We start from the raw sequence: 21,270 nt of genomic DNA on the forward strand, positions 1-21,270 counted from the left end.
GGGCACAATACACTATATTATATCTATGCAATATAATCTAATGTATGAAACTGTCACAGCTGAAAAGTCCAGGGGGCATATGAAACAAAAAAGTCCCAGCAAACAGAAGGCAACTGTGTGTGTTCAAATCTAAAATCACCTTGTGAAGCAGTGTTTGGTGCCTCTGAAAACAGAGTGAGTGCAGACCTAGTGGTCTTGCTGAAAAATAGAGAAAACTCATGAAGACGTAACAATCACAAGGGTTTACAAAGGGAATTCTGAAAGCATAGTTGAGAGGTATGAGGTATTTATTTGCTAGTAAGGTGTCTTTTTGTGTCTCAGAGACAATAAAAATTTTTAATTTAAATCTATCTTTGTGAACATAGAAGAAAGAAAACATTGTGCACCAATCTCAAAGCATAACTCAGAAATCCTCCATAAAACTCAGAACAAAAATTTTATGATTGAATATATTTTTAAAAATCAATTAATAATACCCTACTGTATTTGGTTTGGCTGAGTTAGTTCTCCCCATAAGCATCTTTCTAGTGCTGTGTTTTGGAGTGAGGTAGCTGCATGTTGATAACACACCAGTGTCTTGCCTCCAGCTGAGCCAAACACCAAGGCTTTGCTCTTCCAACATTTCCCCACCAACAACAGGTTGAGAGGTGGGCAAGACCTTGGGAGGGGACACAGTCAAGCCAGCTGATCCAAACTAACCAAAGGGGTATTCCATACCATATGACCTCAGCTCAGATATAAAAGCTAAGTGAAAGAAGGAAGTGTGGAGGCATTTGTTGACAGTGTTTGTCCTCTGGAGCAACTACTACACCCTGCTTCCTGGGGAGCAGCTGAAGATCATCTGCTGATGAGAAGCAGAGAGTATCTTTGTTCTCTTTTGCTTTGTTATGCAGCCTTTGCTTTCACTTTTGCCCTATGAAACTGATCTTAACTTGACCCACAGGCCTTTTGTTATATTTTCCTTCTCCCCTATCCATCTAACAAGCGGAGTGGGAGAGCAGCTTTGGTGGGCATGTGGCCCCCATCCAGGACCAAACTACTCACTACACCTACCAAACTACTCTTGTAATAAAATGAATAAAATTCTTAGCTAAAATTTTAATTTGAAAAAATAACTAACATATTCAACTAATACATTTAGAATTATTTGGAGGAATACATCCTCAGCTTCCACTTTTCCAAAGTAAACAACACTAATTCATAGACTACAACAGGATATTCCAGAGGTTCATTTTTTAAAACACAGTAAAAACTTTGTGACAGTTTCCCATCTGCAAAGTGCAGTTAGAATTTCCTATAAATTTTCCCACAACAAAAAAATAAACCTGAAGAATTGACCCTCTTTCATATTGTCTAGGGATTAAAATTCTTTTTAATTTCAAACTGTTAAATACTAAGGGAGGATATAAGGACATCCCCTCATATTCCATTGCAAGTGGAGTGGCAAAGTGAAGTTAAACACACAGAAAAACACAGTGACAGACAAAGGAAAGGACAAATTATTTACATCATCCTATTTGCTATAGGCAAAGAAATACAGTGTTTGGTATGTGATCACTCATCTTGTGGAAAAGTCTCAGAGGTTTTAACAGCTACAGCTTGAAAGCTTATGCCAGAAGATGTGTAAAGAGGATTATTATAATCAACAGTAAGAACAGAGGGAAAAGTACAAGTATCATATTTCAGATTACGAGTTTACTTAGCCTTGTGTGTGCCTATTTCATAAACATAAAGCAAACAAGTTAAATAACCTGCAATACAAAGAATTAAAGGAACAAAGGGTTTATGTTTAATCAGAGAGGCAATTCACTCTGCCTTGCTGTAAGGTTATTACAAACTGCTGTGGTAAAAAAATCAGGAATTTCTTTTTTTAGTATATGTATGTATTAATGGTTTGTTTACACTACATCCAAAGCGACTAAACTAGCACTACAGCCCTTATAATTTGTTACCCTTACTCTGACATGTATGATATCATAGCTCAGGCAAGTGAAGTTGACTAAAAGAGGATGACTTTTCAATGGTTGAAATGAGTTTACATTTCCAAGGCGAGGTTGGATGAGGCATTGAGCTGCTGAATCTAGTTGAGAGGTGTCCATGCTCATGGCAGGAAGGTTGGAGTAAATGATGTCTAAAGTCCCTTCCAACCTAAGCCATCCTATGATTCTATGAAATACTCACTCCGCTCAAACTGAACAGATCACAGAGGTGGTCTGAGAGAAAATACTTGTCATATCATAGAATCATGGAATCATAGAATGGCCCAGGAAGGCACCTCCAAAGGTCATCTAGTCCAACCCCCTCTGCAGTAAGCAAGGGCATCCTCAACTAGACCATACTGCCTGTAGCCCTGTCGAGCCTCACTTTGAATATCTCCAGGGACAGAGCCCCAGCCACCTCTCTGGGCATCCTGATTTGTTGTATCACTATAAAATTTCCCTCTTTGAATTTATATTTATGCTACTATAGGAAAATATTTGGTACTTTTCATTTAGGTTTGTTTATTTACCTTTCAGGAAAAGGCATCAAATAAAACACTCAATTTCTCTTTTCAACATGAATTTAAATTTATTAAGAATGTTGTATTTTAAAATAATATTTACAACAGACTATAAAATTGCTCCTTCTCATAGGCCTTGTGTTGTGCCCAGGAGATCAATGGAAGTTTTACTACCGACAATCAAGAAAACAGGACTGGGCATAAATATTTGATGGAAGAAAAGAATGGGATATTTCAAGGTCAGTATTGCCTAAACTATTACTGTTCATCCATCGAGGAGGGCTGGACTAATGCCAGGTGCTCCTGACATGGCTCATAACTTCTCCCCATACAGAGCAGAAATTCAGTAATATACACAAATGGGCTAGAGGTTTTAGTAAAGTTTCCAAAACCTGTGTGTACAGGAAAACAAACGAAGAAACTTAACAAACCCACAAACCATAAAACACCAAAATGCCCACACCTGCACATATGTGTCCTACCTGCTGAAGCCAAGAGACAAAAGGATGGCAGGCAGAACTACACTGCTGCATCAGGCCCCTGCCTGGCTGGAGTCACCCACCTTACAGGAGAAGGGCATAGGTTTCCTGTCCTACCTGTTTCCATCCTCTGAAGAAACAGTTTCATTCCCTGAACAAGGGTTTAGCTGCAAATAACCCACCCTTCCGGCACATAAAATCATTGTTTGCACATCTTCCCTTGTGTCTAAAGATCAGGGCTCCTAGGATATCAGAAAATACCCATCAAAGTAGTTAGCACATCAAAGACAGACTTCACTAAAATACAAAGAGGGTGTAAAAACTTTTCACATACACTAAAGGAATGTAAAAAATAGTATCAGAAAAGAAGGGGTGTGTCTGGTGTTAAGTCAAAAACTAACAGGCAGGGGAGTTTGTATGCATAGTCGTAGCTCAGTTGAAGTCACTGGACCTGTGACAGCTTACACTCACCAGGATTATGGCCCATGAATTTTGCTCACTGAGCATAACAGCAGACCCCAAAAGCAAGATTCCCTCCTATCTAGCATGCAACTTAGATAAATACTAACAAATAACATTTGTTTTTGTGGTTTTATTAAAAAATAGTACATAACAGAACCCCTTAAAGAAGCAGTCTGTGTTTACTGAACCGAGCAATTGTGCTGTGTTTGATTTGAATATTTATAAGATAGCTCCTAAAAAAAGTACGTTATGAACTTGATGGGGCTCTGAGCAACCTCATCTAGTTTGAGGTGTCCCTGCTTATTGCAGCAGGGTTTGACTAGGTGACCTTTCAAGGCCCCTTTCAACCCAGTGTATTCTATGATTCCATGAACTGAAACTCCCAACTGAATGACTAAGATCAGTAAAAAATTACATTTGATCTTTATTTTGCTGATTGTACTAAACAATGAATTTGTTAATGTTTTCATAGGATTTAGGAGCCCATTTTATGCCAGGTAATAGATAAAGTAAAACCACAGCTGCAAACACACTTTTCTGTGACAAACCAGGGAAAGGTAAGTTGCTTATCAATCAGCAGGTTGTAAACAACAACCTCATTTTTAGTCTATTGCAATTATTTCCACAACAGATTCCAAATTACTTATTTTAAAACACAAAACTCAGACTCCAAACATAGTCCCTCAAACATAGTGCAAATAATGTTTTCAACATACGTGCTGATGTTACCATGAAAGCAGAATGCTTTTAATGCAAAGTATTTAAAAAAGGCAATTATACATAGGAGAGCAGGAGGATATGAATAGAGTGTGAGCACTGAATCATGAACCAAATAGTTCTCTTCACTAGGCACTGCTTTTAGTAGGTGTCAGCACACCTAGATGAAGTGTGTCCTTGCTAAAAGGTATCACCTTCAATTATTTAAGAAGATGAAATTAATATAAAACAGTATTGCCTTTCTTTCTTTCATCCTTCATCGCTCCTACAAGGAAAACACTCAATCCTTACTAGTAAAGATGCACAGAAAAAATGACCATATAAAACTGTATCAGGATGTTCATTAGGTAACACTACATACTGCTGTGGTTTGATGGTATCACAGGCATTCATATATCTATTACTGCTTTATATACTTAGGAAAGGTTTCAGAGTACCAAAAGCTATTGCTGTTCCCCAGTAATCACATACAGAAGTACAAGCATGGGTGACAGGATGGTTCTTACCACAGTAACCTGAGTACAACAATCAAAGAAACAAAGCTAATCAAAGAAACAAAGCTAATCAAAGACATCTACATCCTGAAGGATTAGAGGATTGTCCCTGGAGGTATAAAGCAGCCATATTCCTTTGATTACCACAAGTAACTTCAAAGAGATGATGTAAAATTATTTCTACCTACAAGCTCTCTCTTTCAATCTACTCAAATGACATTTTGGTAAATTCTCCTGCTGTCGTAAGTGTCAGCATGTTGGAATTAAATCCTTGAAAGTCAGATGATTCATCTGGCAATCATGGAAGGCTGCAGTTTTGCTGGGTGTCAGATATTTTTCACTGAAACACTTCTGTTACAACCAGGGTTACTGAAGAATTGGGGCATAGCTTCAGAAAACTAATTTCAACATATGGGAGCACATACCTGGCCATGCAGCATTACAGCTTCTCTCTCAGCAAGGAAATAATTTTGAGTCTTATTACAGCTTCTCTCTCAGCAAGGAAATCATTATGAGTCTCCCTCCCCACTCAATTTTTTTTAAGGCAAGTTATCCCTCTCTATGTGTCTAATGAATTGTCTTCCTCCAACATCCTCAAGGTAAAACAGCAGGTCCAGTGAGCCCTCTGAAGAGCTTCTAACAAGCAGCTACCTCTGCCTCCAGCTGCTAGAGGAAAGCAAAATTCTTGTTTACTTGTATCCTTCCTCCTCCTGCCCTGCTTCCCTAAGTAAACACATACAGGTCAGATCCAAAAAGGTCCTGGAAGAGTCCAGCAGGTGACAATGTCATTATAATTGCTGCCACATCAAGGAAGAACTAAAACTGGTAGTGCCGTCCTATGTCGCTCAGACAAGGCTTCAATAACGGGCTGCTTGAGCCTCAGGGTCAGCACAGTAAACAAAAGGCTTCACCTGGACTACTATGCTACATAGAAGTGGGGATGTAACTCGGAAGGCTCTGCCTGGCAGGAATGGGAGAGCTGTCCTGGGGAGAAAAAAATGAGAAAAGGGCAGGTTTGATGGCTGCGATAGTGAACGGGCAGCTGACCTCCCACCAGGCTGCCCCAACCTTGCATAGAGCAACCCACTCCCCACTCTGTAAAACCACCAGGAATAAGCATGAAACAATACATGATAAATAAAGAAAACAAAAAAAATAAAGTTTTTGAGTAGATGTTCATGCATCGTTATTTACCTGTATGGGAAGATTTTAAGCAAAAATAGAAATTTTATATTATTGTTCAGCTGATTAAAATCCGTGGATGGAATTCTGTATGCAGGAAACCAGACAAAAAGTAGAAAGATTCAAGATAAGAGAAGACTAAAAAAGCATGGTCAAAAATAGTGAGTTACATAATCCAAAGAGAAGGGAAGGTTAGAAAACAACCAAAGCAATAATTTAAAACACAAAATGAGATCTCATAGAAATGCCTCAACTTTTCTGTTTTGGGTTTAATGGGAAATATAGTATTCTGCTTTCTAGCCTTTTAGTAGATGTTAAAAAGTTAAAACATTTCTGTTCATGAAAGCAATGGTTAAAAACTATTATTAATTAAAAATTGTTTCAGGATTTAAAAATATTTTGATTGACCATACCATTAAAAATGTGATCACTTAGGAAATTATCTGAGCAAGTGAAAAAAATGAAAATGATTATACCAGTATAATGTTTTTTCTACTTTTCTATTTTATCTTAATTTTTAAACATAAGGAAGCCAGGTTTTCTAGTTCAGCTAATACAGAGATTATTGTCAAACAGACAGAAATTATCATAGCATCAACTGTAACTGGTAACATAACTGTATCTACATGCAAGTGTTCATCTTACAAAGTCTTTCTCAGAACATTTTTATTAAAATTATTACTATTAAAACCATTAAAAGCATCAACTTTTAATAATCATATGATAGTGAAGTGTCAGTTTCACAGCAATTTTGCCATTAAGAAACCCCAAACTTAACTAACATATTCCATTGATGAGAAAACCCCAGCATTAATTAAATGACTGCTTTAAAACCATCTAAGCAACAATATGAAATACTTATTATTTTCTCTGTTACTTTTTATGGATACTATATGAATTTATTCTAGGCAGGAGTGCAGAAAGTTGCAGTGTGTAAATATTTCTCAGTGTTAGATGTTGGTCCATAGCTGCCCTTAACTTTGCAGAACTTCATCTGAGTTGAAGTTTTCCATAACTCAAAACTAATTTTTAACATTTTATTTATTTTTTACACCAAAAAAAATGGTTAAAATATTCCAAAAAATGATGACAAAAAAACCCCAAACCACCAATCATTTTTCTCTTTAAGATAGATAAAATTAAATTAAAAAGTCAAATCAAAACTACTACTAGGAAAACAAGTAGCCATTTGGTCATGTTGTAAACACGTTGTCTTGATGGAACAACCTGTTTGCTGTTCCCTTGAAACGTCACTCAAATTTGTCCAGCCTTTACAACACTCCCATTTCGAGGCGCTCAGCCCAGCCTGTAAGAGTGTAGTTGATACTATCTCTAAATACCCTGTCTACAGCAAGCATTGCAGACGTGTGAGAAAACACTGCTTGTCACCCTTGACAGGAGAAGCACATAAGGTTAACTTAGGCAATGTTATGAGGAGCTTGCTGAGGGCCTAGGAGAATAGTGACTATGAATATGGGAGGAAGAGGCAGGTCAGAGATGCATGAACTGGCTACCTCCAGGAGAGAATGTGGTTTTCCAAAATCTGGACCAAAACCTCGTATTTGTTGTATCTCATCATTTCTTTCTGTCCATAGATGAGTAAGTATGTGTCTCCTCTTCTGGGTTTCTTCAGCTATACTGAAGACAGATGTCTATTATTAGCACTATCTCCTTGTCGTCTGGCTTCAGTGATTGAGGTCTGGGGTGGTATGGCTAAGGAACCCAGGAACTCATGAAATGATTCTGGTGTGTCATCATAATTTCACATAATAGGATTGTTGATTTTTTCCAAATTAGGAAAGTTAGTTTTTTCTGTACAGGAAATTTGATGCCAGTTTCAATCAAAGTCTCTGGAGCTCCCAAGAATGAAAAATAAACAGACACACTTCCACTCCAGCCACTGGAGAGGGAAGAAATGAACAACCTTTGGCTCTGCAGCTCCTCTGTTGGAGCTAGGGACACAGCACCATGAATCATCCAGAAGAGCTGGGAGGCCTGGGTATCCCTCCATCCCTCATGTAATCCCAAATTCCCCTTACTTTTCTTCCTTTGGACTTAAAACTACTTACTGAATATTTATCAGACCTTATTTCCAAAGATTTCTCTTCTTTATTTTTTCTTTTCTATGTATAACCATCTAAAGCTGGAGCAACACACTTTTTTCATTTAAATTTTCCTAAAATATAATAGTGGATACTGCATTGTATCTCAGGAAAAGCAAAAGAGTTCGTGTTCCAAAATTAGAGTTATGATTTATTTTCAGATGCCACACATATGATGCTACACAAAGATTATTAGCTTGATAGACTGTGAGTAGCCTTTGTACCAGCACTTGAACTCAGCATTTGTCCCCCAGGTGACAGGAGCTCTGAAACACCAAGCAGATCATGACCTGCGTCACCATGAAGCACCTCAACCACAGGCTGAGGAAGAGGTGCCCATGCATCCTCTGGGAACCCTTCATCCTGAAGAATGGGTGATCCTTTCCCAAAGCCACCCAATGCACTTCCAGATGCTGCTGACCTGGATTCAACGGAGGCTGAGGTGCCTCTAGGGGATGGTCAAACCAGAACTGGGCCACTGGCTGGGGCATGCACTAGAATTCAAGGCCCCCAAATTGTACTATCCAAATAAAATAATAAATAAATAAAATAATAAAATAAAATAAAATAAAATAAAATAAAATAAAATAAAATAAAATAAAATAAAATAAAATAAAATAAAATAAAATAAAATAAAATACATGTATGAAAACTACAGGGAAAGTCTCAGCATTACCAGCAGTACAGGTGGTTGCTATCTGTGGGGTAACTGCCTAGATTACCATAGGACAGGAAGGCAAGCTAGTTTAATACACTTCCGGACCACTGCAATTTACAATTGACTAATTAAATGCAATTTTAATATTAAAGTTAACATTCCTCAATATGCTAATGAGCCAAACTGAGTGCATGGTAAACACTTACGACTATGTTACTAAATCATGCCAAATGTCACTTAGAAGGCAGGGACAGGAGGAGCTAGGGCATGAAATCCATGAAAGGAACATCTCTTAGTGTGCAAAGGCACTGGCACTGGCATCAGCACCAGTAAGGGTGCAGTGTGAGCTAGCAGCAGAGGTGGAGCATGGCCAGCATCAGCAGTTGGGAGGGTAAAACAGAGACAAGTATGGATGACAGGCTATGCTCCTCCTCCTCCACCTGACAGGGACATCCTTCTTGGTAAGAACTGCGCCTTTGATACACAGTTTAATTTTTTCTGTGTTTCTATTGTACATTGAATCTATTGCAAAGGTTTACATTTCCATCTGTGTTGGATGTTACCTGGGATTTATTAATCTGAGATCATTTTGCAGTCTGTGCATTTATCTCTGGCCATCCCAAGTCTATTCTATCTCTTGCTTTAATAAGTTAAACCATTTGAGTGTTTTAACTTTCTGTGCAATTACTTATTGGGGCACTGGAAAAAGAGAGGCAAATTTAAATTTTGTCAAATAATTCCAGTAAGAGTTCTGAGACTCTGAGACAGGCAGACACAGGGATCTTAAAGTGACACTATCCTTGCCTTTTTTACCAGGAGGAGTGGGATGTTAAATCTGAGGGTTTTTTTTTCTACATGTGCCAGGTCTTATTGCATTGTTCCCTTTGAAGGTAATTGCTGCCCATCTCCAGGCTTGCACGTCTAGTGCTGGTCCTGGGATGAGTGGTTCCATGCAGGGGCTCTTCGGGTCCTGCCCATGCCCCGTTGCTCATCACCCTAGGCCTGTCCTCTGCCTCACCACACCCTCTGTCTCCATGTCCCAGGGCTTTGCTCTCCCACCAGCCTGCACTGCTGGATGCAGCCTTGCTACAACACCACCAAATCCCTCCTCCCACGTGGAGTCACAACTTGGTGCTGTTCTTTGCATCAACCAAGGCAGGAGCCCCAAGAAGTTTAACAAGGGGAAGCACATGTAGTGGGAGGAGCCAGGGAAAGCTGACCATGCTGTTGCCCTTGGGAACAGGCTTTCTTCCTGCTCTGTTAGATCCAGCCTGTGCACTGGCATTTCCCTTGTTTGGAAAGGACCTGTCTTTGGCAGACACCCAGTAGATGGAGGCAAGCAGCTGAGGACTGGGTTTGTCTAGTTCAGAGAAAAGAAAGCTGAGGGGCAACCTCATCACTCTTTATAGCTTCCTGAAGAGGGGAAATAGAGGGAGGTGCTGAATTCTTCTCCTTGGGATCCAGTGACAGAACATGTGGGAATGCTTCAAAGCTTCAACAGGGAAAGTTCAGAGCTGACATCAGGAAACCTTGCATTAGCAAGAGGATTGTCAGAATCTGGAATAGCCTTCCTAATGCCCACCTGACAGTGCCCATGCCTTAAAAAATAAGCACTTGGCCAATGTCCTCCATAATAAACTTTAACTGTTGGTCAGTGATCAGTCAGTTGGTACTCTCAGCTGTAATTATTCTATTCTATTCTATTCTATTCTATTCTATTCTATTCTATTCTATTCTATTCTATTCTATTCTATTCTATTCTATTCTATTCTATTCTATTCTATTCTATTCTATTCTATTCTATTCTATTCTATTCCATTCCATTCCATTCTCTATTCCATTCTCTATTCCATTCTCTATTCTATTCTATTCTATTCTATTCTATTCTATTCTATTCTATTCTATTCTATTCTATTCTATTCTATTCTACTCTACTCTACTCTACCTCTACTCTGTTCCATTCCATTCCTTTCCATTCCATTCCATTCTATTCTATTCTCTAAGTCTAGTCTATGTCCAGTCTGTCCTGTTCTATTTTGTTCTATTCCATTTTGCTTCTACTTATTGTTTTGGAATCTGGAACTTCTTTATTTACATTAGGCTGATGAAAAAAAATCCTGTTTTTTCAAGATAATTTTGCAAAACTGGTTCAGATGAAAGTATCAAGATTTCTATATGCAGGTCAGCCTGCTGACTGTGTTCCACAGAACTAAAGAGACTGACTTCCCAGCTTGAAAGAATGGCAGGGGTAAATGTGCTTTCTAGCCTGCAAATTGAACTGTTAGAAAAACTTGGAAGGGAGGAAGCGTGTATATGTGTGTGCACACATATGTATAAAAACAAAGTTTCTGTTATAGATTGTTTGCACCCCACCTAAAGTAATCCTTTTCCTCTTCTGTATTATTATCAGATTGAACAGAATGAAAAATTGAACACAAGATGGGCCTTTTTCAGGAGCATGACAGACTGATGAAGAGATGTGCTTAACCATAAAGCCACAAAAATTGAAAGGATCATTCATGGTGTGGTGTTACCACATTATCTCATTTTGTTAAATTACCTACTTTTCATTAGAATGGTGTTCCTGTATCTTTGTGCCTAACTACAACACTCACCCTTTCTTTGTATGTACTTAGAGGCTATTCAGCATCCGAAGGAACTGTAATTAAACTCAATGTGGCATCAAATACTGACAGGAAGTCTCAGGACATATAACTGTCCTTTTGTAGGACATACAATAAACACTTTGAAAGCCATATAAGCTCCTGAAGGAAGGAGAGGAGGGGAGGGAGAGAGAGGAAGTAAAATCAAAATAAACTAAAGATCACTGCAGTAGCTACTTAGCAAAAGCCCAAGGCCCATTACTACTCTGAATGTCAATTTACATATATCCTTACACAGATTAACACGTCTTATTTTGCTTGCAGCTTCTTCAGTAGTTTAACACAAATTGTTTCTCTGAGCTGCTCAAACCTAAGAACCTGCTGCTGATCTGGAATCTGCTGCGAGAGGACATGTCAGGGTCACATATTTACAATATCAGAGCTATGTTTGGCTCTTCACCACACTTTGCACATCGGAGATAAACCTTACAGATTGCCCAATATGACAGCCTGCTGGCTATTAGAAACCTAACCACCACTCTGCAGAACAGGAAGCAGGCTTTCCCAGCACGGAGATTGTGGGTAAAAACTCTCCTTACAGAAACCACCCACTTCCTTTAATATCAACAAGATACATTTCTACATTTTGGAAGGCAGAACTCTTAAAGAAAGTATTTGTGTACTTTGGTGTACTGCACCATATACAAATGCAAAGGGATAAGCATCACATTCATCAGTGGATGGATCCAACTCAGCTAAAAGTATATTTGCAATACTGCTAATCTCAAGTGAGAAACTGCTTCCTCACTTTTAACCCTAAATTAGCTTAGCTAAGAGTAGGCAGAAGTGTAAATTAGCACTTCTTCCTAAGGTAGTTGGAAACTTTGCCCAACACCAAGCAAGTCCCATAGGGTTGCTTTCTTGTCTTTGCAACCAGGCTCTCTCAGTTAAAGCAGTGCAAACTAGCTGCCTAACACCATAAGTCTCAGGGTATTTGATTTATACAGCAGAACAAAGAAGGTAAAGCTTTCCTGGAGGTCTGTTTGTAATCATCTTTGCATATGTTTGGTTTCTCTTTGGGGTTTTCTTTTTTTTCTTTTTGGTTTCTGAACAATGCAGATTAGTGACCATAACAGGTTGAAACAAACTACTATCCCTTTTTTCTATATTCCCTGTCAGCTTCTTTCTTTTGCTCTTCCCTTCCTTTGAAGGAAAGGAAAAAAAAGCCACTTGGAATAGTTTCCATACATAACAAGTTACAGGAATACAGACACTTGTGCCTACTCCAAGATGCTATGCATATTAGTCTAAATATACACATAGTTTTTAAAACTAGCCAATTTTGTAAGCACATATTGAATTTCTACTTCTATCACTAAATAATATAAAATGCACTAGATTTTTTGTCAATGATTTATTACTGAGTAGAAAAAGCTGAACAAATAACACAGTGTGGAAAGAGAGTGGGATCTGGGGTGGTGCAAAGCAACCCAAATCAGTACTTCCACTGCTCTGCAACTTTTCCTTGAATTATACATGTTCTGTGTTTTTCATGAGAAAAATTGTATTCTTAAAAAAACAAAAGCGATATTAGGATAAAAATTTTGCAGTATCCATTGCAAGACAGAAGGTCAGCTTCTGAGTATACACTCTATCTCTAGACAGAGGAGCATAACTTTCAAAATATATTATTTGTGACAGCGTATTAACAAGTTCTACTAGGTTGTATCCTATGTAGCTAGAGTAAAAGCAATCAGAAAAAAATTATACTTTAAAACAGATAAAAGAGTATGCAATATTGTTTAGTGTAGCCTTGGTTTAAGTTCCCTCCTTTCTCTACAGGCCCAAGCAATAGTCAAAGGATATTTAAACTGATGGACTCAGAACCAGATCTGAGATTGTAGATGAAAATTCCCTGAAAGGAGCCTCAACCCCACACCAGGGTGAAATACATGCTACCTCTCCACCTTGAAAGAAAAAAGTAAAAATTGACACACACAGGGGTCTAGAAGGGAATTACAGCATGTTCCAGCCAGATCCTCAGATTGGATTGTCAGGGAACAAGGAAATCTGCCAAGGCAAACACACACTGTTTAACGTAGACCAGCCCAAGATAATCTATGCCTCAGGTCCTCTTTTTGAAGTAGGAATAGCATGCCTTGCTTTATGGGGAGAGAAGGTACCCTAAACATTTTGAAATTATCTGATCCTGTAATAGTAGAAGACAAAAAATTCCCAAGATCAACCATCTCCATTTGATGTAAAAAGAAGAGACAGAAGCTGAACAACTTGCTGCAGTTACACATGGACAAGGGAGCACAGCCAGAAATTGAATCCAGACCTCTAAGATTACAGTCCAGTCTTTTAATCACAAAATCCTTCTTCTTCTTTGATTAGAATAAGAAACTAGAACACAAAATATGCACTTATTCTGTAGCTTCAACATGTTGCCACAAATACCTTAGAAAAATACATGTACTTCAAATACGGTATCTCAGCCAGGTGTACATTTTGACATAACAAAGGGCATGAATGTCATTCTGGAGGAGGCCCATCACTGAACACCTGGTCTTTATGGGCCTAAGTAAACAACGTAACTTCCAAGTTCAGATAGCCTTGTACTGATTATAAAACTATCTCTATATGTGAATTTTAAGTTAATCTTGTGTAATTTATAAAATTAAAAATGTTATCTGTGGCTTAACTGGACTGAGACTAAAGAGTACTTCCCACACCACCCAAGGACAGGAGAAAGCTATTAAGTGGTGCTGCTATGCTAACATGATGTTAGGCACTTTCAGTTTGCTGGGCAGATCTAGTTTTCAAAAGTATTTGTCCGTAAAGCTACTGGGTTTTGCCTGGAAGATCCCAGCCATGGGCGAAGAGGTGGCCTCAGGGTGGAGTGTGCTGATAACCTACTCCTTTTCACGCTCTTTCCCAAGTCCCCATATTCCTTTTCCATCTTAAAATTACGTGAATATTTGTTGCATAATGAAAATATACCTTGACCCATCATAGAAACGTGAGTGCCCATCACATCAGGGATAATGTTCTCTTTGGGATCATAGAAGAGATGTGTTTTGCATTTGTTATAAAAGCCATGAGATATGCAGAGCCCTAGAAAATAAATTGCCCACTCCAGCCTCAGGGTTCCTCACATTAACTCAGAAATGTTACTAGTTTTTAAAGACATTTTGCTTTCCATTGTTTGAAAGAATTGTTTCTTTTCTCAGCTACAATTGCTTCTTCACTTCTTTTCAGCGGACTGCCTCTTAAAAAAATTTTACTGTTGTCTCAAACTACCTGAAGAAAATAAGGCATGGGAGGACGGAAATTTGTTCTTAATGATGAGTATCTCAAAAGTTCCCCCAAAAGTAATGACAATTTCTACTTGACAACAGTGTTTCTTCTTACCTACTTCTCCTTCTAAGGGTCTAGCATATAGGGCTCTGTGACAGCAAACTCAGAACTGGTCTTAGTCAGAGTTAAATTAAACAAAGACTTCTCAAAGTGTCTCAGAAAGCCTGGTTCACCTGCACAGGGCTCTTGAAGGTATTCATTATCCAGCATCGTGAGCAGACTACAGAAAGGTCAAGCAGGGAAAAGTGGCTACAGAACCAGTTCTGATCACCGACACCTAGTAAGAGCTGAGTTTATCATTACGTCTTTCTTCATGTACTCTGTTGTGCCTAACTTCTGCTAAGGCCTCATCAGATGTTCAGGCGCACTTAGAGCAAACAGTTAGATATCTACCATCAAAAGTTCTCTATAAGATTGCACCACTACAATAACAACCTTAACGAGAAATCTAAACAATTTTGAAACAGGAATTTGTGCAAAATTCAATCTAACCATTCAGTTCATTAGAAAAATACATCAGACTAGAGAACACATGGTTTAGAATGACACTGTCTTTTAAGAGCAATACTTGTAGAATGCAAATAATTTGTTCTGGCCCTCTTATGACTCCAGGAGATTAACATCCATTGCCTAATTTTAAATCATGCTAAAAATCTTCATTCTCCACTGTTTGGATAGATTGTATTTTACCATTTCTACAGAAAAATATCAGAAAAATTTTTACAGATACAGACCCTCACAGGTTATAAAGACCTGACCACCCTCTCAAAAAAGACCACATCAGTCTGAGATTATGGCTGAAAATTTTTACTTTTAGATTTTTATGGAAATATCTCAGCTAGAATACCTGAAGGTAAGGGCTCTTTTTTTTTTTTTTTTTTTTTTTTTTTGTACTGTTAAGTCTGATTGTATAATGCATGTTTGATCTCTGGCAAACTTTAATTGTAGATAATTTCTGGAAATTCACAACAGAACACATGGACTGCATGAAGATACTTTTCAAGATGGTATCTACATAGGTAATGTGTTTTACTCCTTAATAATTCATTAGGTCTAGTTTTAAATCCAGTTACAATAGTTTTAGGTTTCAGTGCTTCCACTGAAGTGTGTCATTTTAGAAGCATTAATTACAGGAGAAACAGCTCTTGGGTGGCTCAACATGAGATTGTGCTGTGCAGCCAGCAAACAGAAAGATCCCTTTGTTCTATGCAGGCTTCTTTAAAGAAGTTAGGTACTGCTTTTGCCTTTCCACCCCATCCTCTTTTCTGGTTTACAGAGTGACCTGCACAATTTTTTACAAAATTCATCCAAAAAAAATCATAATAATTTTCTGGGGGGAAAAACAAACAAACAACCCAACAAAAACAACACCACCCTACAACTGCCAAGTTACAGGATTTTATCTAAAGGACTACGTAGAAGGCATGGAGCAGACACAACACAGGAAAAATTGTGAGGCATAAGGTAAAAAAAAAAATTGCAAGGAAGTATAGGAACTTTGGAAAAGTGGGCAAAACCTGATTAAGCATGAAAGAAAGAAAATATTAAACAGAAGCAGGCATGCAATGAGGAAAATCCTCAAAATCTAATCCTCAAAACATCCTAGACTTCATGTAAGTCCCTCAAGACTTCTCACTGGACCTTTGACATGATCTTGTTTTTCTCATGTCTCAGCTTTCTCTTCAATCTAGTGAATATTGGAAAAAAAAATCTACCAGCAGTATACGCTTCACATTTTAATAGTGGGTTCAAAACACCGATGGCACACTGCTGCTTCTATGTCCACTACAGATACCATCAGTAAAAAGACCAGTTTAGAGGTATCATAAACAAAATGACAGGATTTGTTGGTTTGTTATTTCTTTGTTCATTTTAATGGCTTCATAAACACCCAACAGCTGAAGAGTTAAGCCTTCAAAATTTAGACAAAAGCAGAACCTTAATTCACTTTGACTTTGGGGGGAGCATGCAGTTAAGAAACTGTCACAATTTGGAACTAAAACTTAGTTGTAAACACAATTTTCGAGAGGTTTCAGACAGTTGGAGAGGAGTAGACTCCTCAAAGTTCGCATTATAATAATGGTAAGTCCATCTAATTCAATTGGTCTCAAGGACAGCTTACATTTTGCAACAGAAGTCTGCTACCTTTTTCTTTGCCTGCTTGCTGTTTGCTGCTCTGCTTTGGCTTTCAGGCTGTGCTATCCTCCCTGTGCCCTTCGGCTTCCCTGCTTTGGATTTCTTCTAAGGTACGGGGCAGGGGGGTGAGAGGAAATGTGTGGTTTGTATAGCTGTCTTGGGGCTCTTTGACTCCAAGAGGGGACAAAGAGCTGAATCAAAGGTACAAGGGGGTCCTGTGCTGTTGGTTTTATATATATATATATATATAAAATATATGTATGTATACATATATTTTATATGTATGTATACATATATATATGTGTATATATATATTTTATATGTATGTATACATATATATATGTATATATATATGTATGTCTATATGTATATGTATGTGTATGTGCATGTATACACACACGTTTACTGCTTTTTATACTGTTATATTTAGTTTGTTTTGTAAATGCAGTTCCACTTTTATTTGCAAATTCTGAGTGTGGTGAGATTTGCTTTCTGGGACAGATTTCCAAAAAATAAGTTATTGGGGTGATCTAATTCAACCCATAACAGAAATGCATCATTGTCCTGAAGGGTCAAACCCCCAAACATGCCCTAGCCCAGACAATGGGCTAAGCACCTGCAAATGTGCTAACCTGGACAGTTCCTGGGGTCCAGACGGCCAAGGTAAATGTATAGCATGTGTGATTAACATTGTAAGCATCCATGAATGTGCAAACCTTGACACTTCTTGGGGTCCAGATAAACATGTACCATGTTTAATTAACTTTGTAACACAGATGGGAACTGTGCTTGTCCCTGGACATGTTTGGATATGTGCCATCCTATTAGTCCAGTTATCGGGGTTCTCTGTTACCAAAGGGCATTAATTGTTTTGGGACAGTATTTAAATCAGCCAAGAAGTCAGGGAATTTGCCTTGTTCTCACCAAGACAGCAACAAGAGCCAAATGCTGCTGGAGTAGCAGCTGAGGGCCTGCTTTCCACAAAGAGACAAGAGTCAAATGCTGCCCGAGTAGCAGCTGAAGAACCTACTCTAGCAGACCAACAACTTCACCCACGCCTTGCACCTGGAACAAGGCAGAAAAGGGAAAAGCTTCAAGGGAACTGAATCCCAGAAGAGGATGCACCCCAGCAATGGAGCACCCAACAGAGAGGCCGCCCCCTAGCCCTCTCCGAGACAAGGACTGCTCAAATCATAGCCACAGCATCCGGGAAGATACCAGACAGAGAAGCAAGTCTTGAGTACCTGGCCAATCTGCCAGGGAATCCCATTTGTGCAAAAGCCACAGATCACAACACCTCTATTTCCAATTTGAATCTCTGTATTGGAAATGTTAGATCTATGCTTAAATCATTCAACTGTCTTTATATGTGAAATGTAAAACCCACAACTGAATAATTGAATCTGTGAATACATTTTGTAAATAAGTTGTGGTGGTGTTTGAAGATACCATCACCAGGAAATATTAATTATAAAACACATAAAAATATACATTTTTATTACAATCACATAGGAACTTTTTTTCTCTTTATCTGTTGGAATGTTAAATTTATATTGGTATTTGTAAAATACTAATAAACTAGTACTCAGTATGGGAGAAGATCTTGGGAAATACCATGGAAACCAAAAGAAGTAAGATCAATCATTTGCTCAGTATCAAAAAGTGCATCACTATAAAACTTGGTTCCCAGCTTTTTACCTTGTGCTCAGAGCCTGCTACTCTTCAGTTGCATTTGAGGAATGTTCTTTGAACTTCTCTGAACTGTATGAAGTTTGCAGTCTCTGCCTTCTGATCTTATATAAGATCACACAGGTTCCTATTTTTCTAAACCAGTTTTCTAAAGTGCTGTGAGCTCTAAAGTAAGATTTCGGTATTTACAAAACCTTCTACTCAGTCATAAGCACCTGTTTTTAACCTTCAATAGTTTGCAATCAATTTTAAGAAAAATATGAAAACTTGGTAAATCTCTATAATGCTGAAATATTTTAAATTAATTTACACTTTCTATGCATCTAAAATAGAAGAATGTGTACCATGTAGTATTTTTTTTATATACATAAAATGTCTGTGCAAGCTACACAGAGGATGGATGTATTACTGGTCAGACCACTGCAGTTACTGAAAGTACTCCTACCCAAACCATTGGGAGCTCGGAGATCACAAACACTGATCAATAATATACTTCTGAAAAACATCTGCATGCCTTTACAAATTTGCTTTTACTCTTATTTTTAATCAGTGATCATCAACACTAAATTTATGCTGTTAACACATGAAAAGGCCTCACGCTGCTGTACTCCATTCAACTGCAGAATCTATTTCAAGTAATTATACAATATGTGGTATTTAAACTAAAACTAGCATATAAAGCAAGTGATCTATTTTAATCTTTATGACTGAATCAGTAAGTGAGCTCAGGCAGCTAACAAAAACTTAAAATGACACTAAGAGAAATTTTTACCTACCTCCTCAAAGACAGGATTACAGCCTTGCTTTATTTGACTTTTTATGTTATAATATTGTAACATGGGTAAATTTACAACCACAGCAACCCAGGCATTTTACCTGTCCATTTTTAATCACTCTTCCAGTCCATACTTGCCTTGTAAAAACATCACTGATCAAACATCATGACTTTGTGGTATTTGGCTTGTAAAAATATGGAACAAGCAAGCAGAAGTTGCTCAAGAAAATTCAATCAAACCCAAACCCACTGTAACACAATGCCGTCCCAGCCTGAAAAGGTTTCATCCATTCTGTGAGTTTTTGATCAAATTATGTTTTTTTAGAAAGCACACTGTGCCTGCAGGCAGTGTTTTTTGAGTTTATGAACTAAACTCTTACAGAGTACATTAAGTAATTTTCAAGAAAGTACTTACTGAAGATTGTGATTTGGGCTATTTGTTGGACCTGTAAACGTAAAAAAAAAAACCACTGTTGACAAGTTAGGCCAGGGACAACAGCATAAAAGAAGTCAAGAGCAATCTAAAGGAAAATGTCTTTTTAAAGAAAATTTATCTCAAGATTTGCACAAAACCCTTTGCATTCCTGCACATTATTATATAGTACTATTTTCACAGCCACAAATAAAGATCACATGAATCTTCTGTCTGCTCAGGCAGCAACTTGAGTGGACTAAATTATTTCTAAGAAATAACTTGTGTGGATTAAATTATTTTTTAGAAATAGAATCACAGGTTGTTAAAAGGACTGTGTTATCTTGACATAACACTTACCTCTTAATAAGCCCCATGTGAACCTCACTATTAGAGTTTATGGTATGACAAGGGCATGTTCTTAACCTTTGTCACAGTGGAAACAAGGTCTAACACCCAGCACTTAATGAATTACTACAAAATAAAACATGGAGTTAGCCATTTTCATTATAAAATTTGAAGAAATTTTAGGAAAATGTCTCCAGAATTTTTTTCCATTGCTTCAGAAGCAAACTAAATAAAAGCTTGCCTTCCAGAATGGATGATTAATTCTCCAAATCATAATATAAGTACTTATTGAAATGTGTGGTGTGCCTTCAGCTGTCAAAGGGCAGAATTTAGGTCAGGCTTCACACAGCAGTACAGACATGGTATTTTTCAAGGGTAGACTCAGCATGATGAGCATCACACAGGAAATTGCATCTCATTCACATCTTCAGGTTGTGTTTTTGTTTTTTTTTTTTTACAGCTTGAGATCAGTAATGGAGTTAAAAGTCTAGGCAACAACATATTATCCTTTTGCACTTTACATCGCAACTTCTTTAGCTTTTTTCCTCCAGTACATTTTTACAGATGTTTCCATCTGTACTTATTTTATTATCAGTAAATGGGTATCAAGTTCAGCCGAGAAGTTTTGGACTGAGGGAGAGGTCTTAGGCAATGGTTTTATTTCATAGTGTTAAGAATTCTTAAAACAACATCAAATGAATGTCTCACTATGCTATTGCAGAAACTCATACCTACACTACAAAGCATTGTGAGTAGTCATAAAATCCTGGGACTCACCGAGCCTTACAAACAACACTCCTGTTGCAGTTATCGTCTTCATCCCATTTGAAGCCACACACTGGTAGTATCCTGTATCGGTGGTATCCAGATCCTGGATTCTCAGACGTGAACCATAATCTGTTTTTCTGATGATTATTCGTCTTGGCTCCTGAACCACTGGAGCATCATTTTTTAGCCATCTGACATTTGGAGATGGGTTTCCTGCTACCTTGCAGTGGAGGATTGCTGTTTGCCCCTGGACTACAGTGATATTGTTTACTGGTTCCAAAAAAGTCAGGAAGTAACCTAAAAGGGTAAAACATCAGAAAAGATCAAACTTCACTTGGGTTGCAATAAAAGTGTGCCCAAAGACACTTTTTCTAAGAGAGAGTCTTGGAAACTATTTCAGTTCTCTTTCAAGCATATGCTTAGAAAAAAAGCAATTCACTGTCTGAGGGATGCCACAGCATCACACTCCCGTTTCTCTTTCATCATTAACTTCATATTTGTCTGCAGGTAGGTATGCAGATTAGAAGGTCAAGCATGAGTTAGTACCATTACAATCCTAACTCCTTTCTTGGACACCTATTTTGA

General features: G+C 38.0%; 1 protein-coding gene across 1 annotated transcript in view; it reads right to left on the reverse strand.

Moving 5' to 3' along the window:
* Positions 1-21,270, reverse strand: part of ROR2 (receptor tyrosine kinase like orphan receptor 2) — a 147,824-nt gene that overhangs the window by 15,881 nt on the left and 110,673 nt on the right. The window contains exons 5-6 of the mRNA XM_054397597.1: positions 20,695-20,982; positions 19,573-19,603 (exon numbers count right to left, since the gene is read on the reverse strand). Of these exons, the coding sequence (XP_054253572.1) occupies positions 19,573-19,603; positions 20,695-20,982 (319 nt within the window). The remainder of the gene's footprint in view (positions 1-19,572; positions 19,604-20,694; positions 20,983-21,270) is intronic.

The sequence above is a fragment of the Indicator indicator genome, chromosome Z (genome assembly GCF_027791375.1).
Source record: "Indicator indicator isolate 239-I01 chromosome Z, UM_Iind_1.1, whole genome shotgun sequence".
Taxonomy (NCBI): Eukaryota; Metazoa; Chordata; class Aves; order Piciformes; family Indicatoridae; genus Indicator; species Indicator indicator.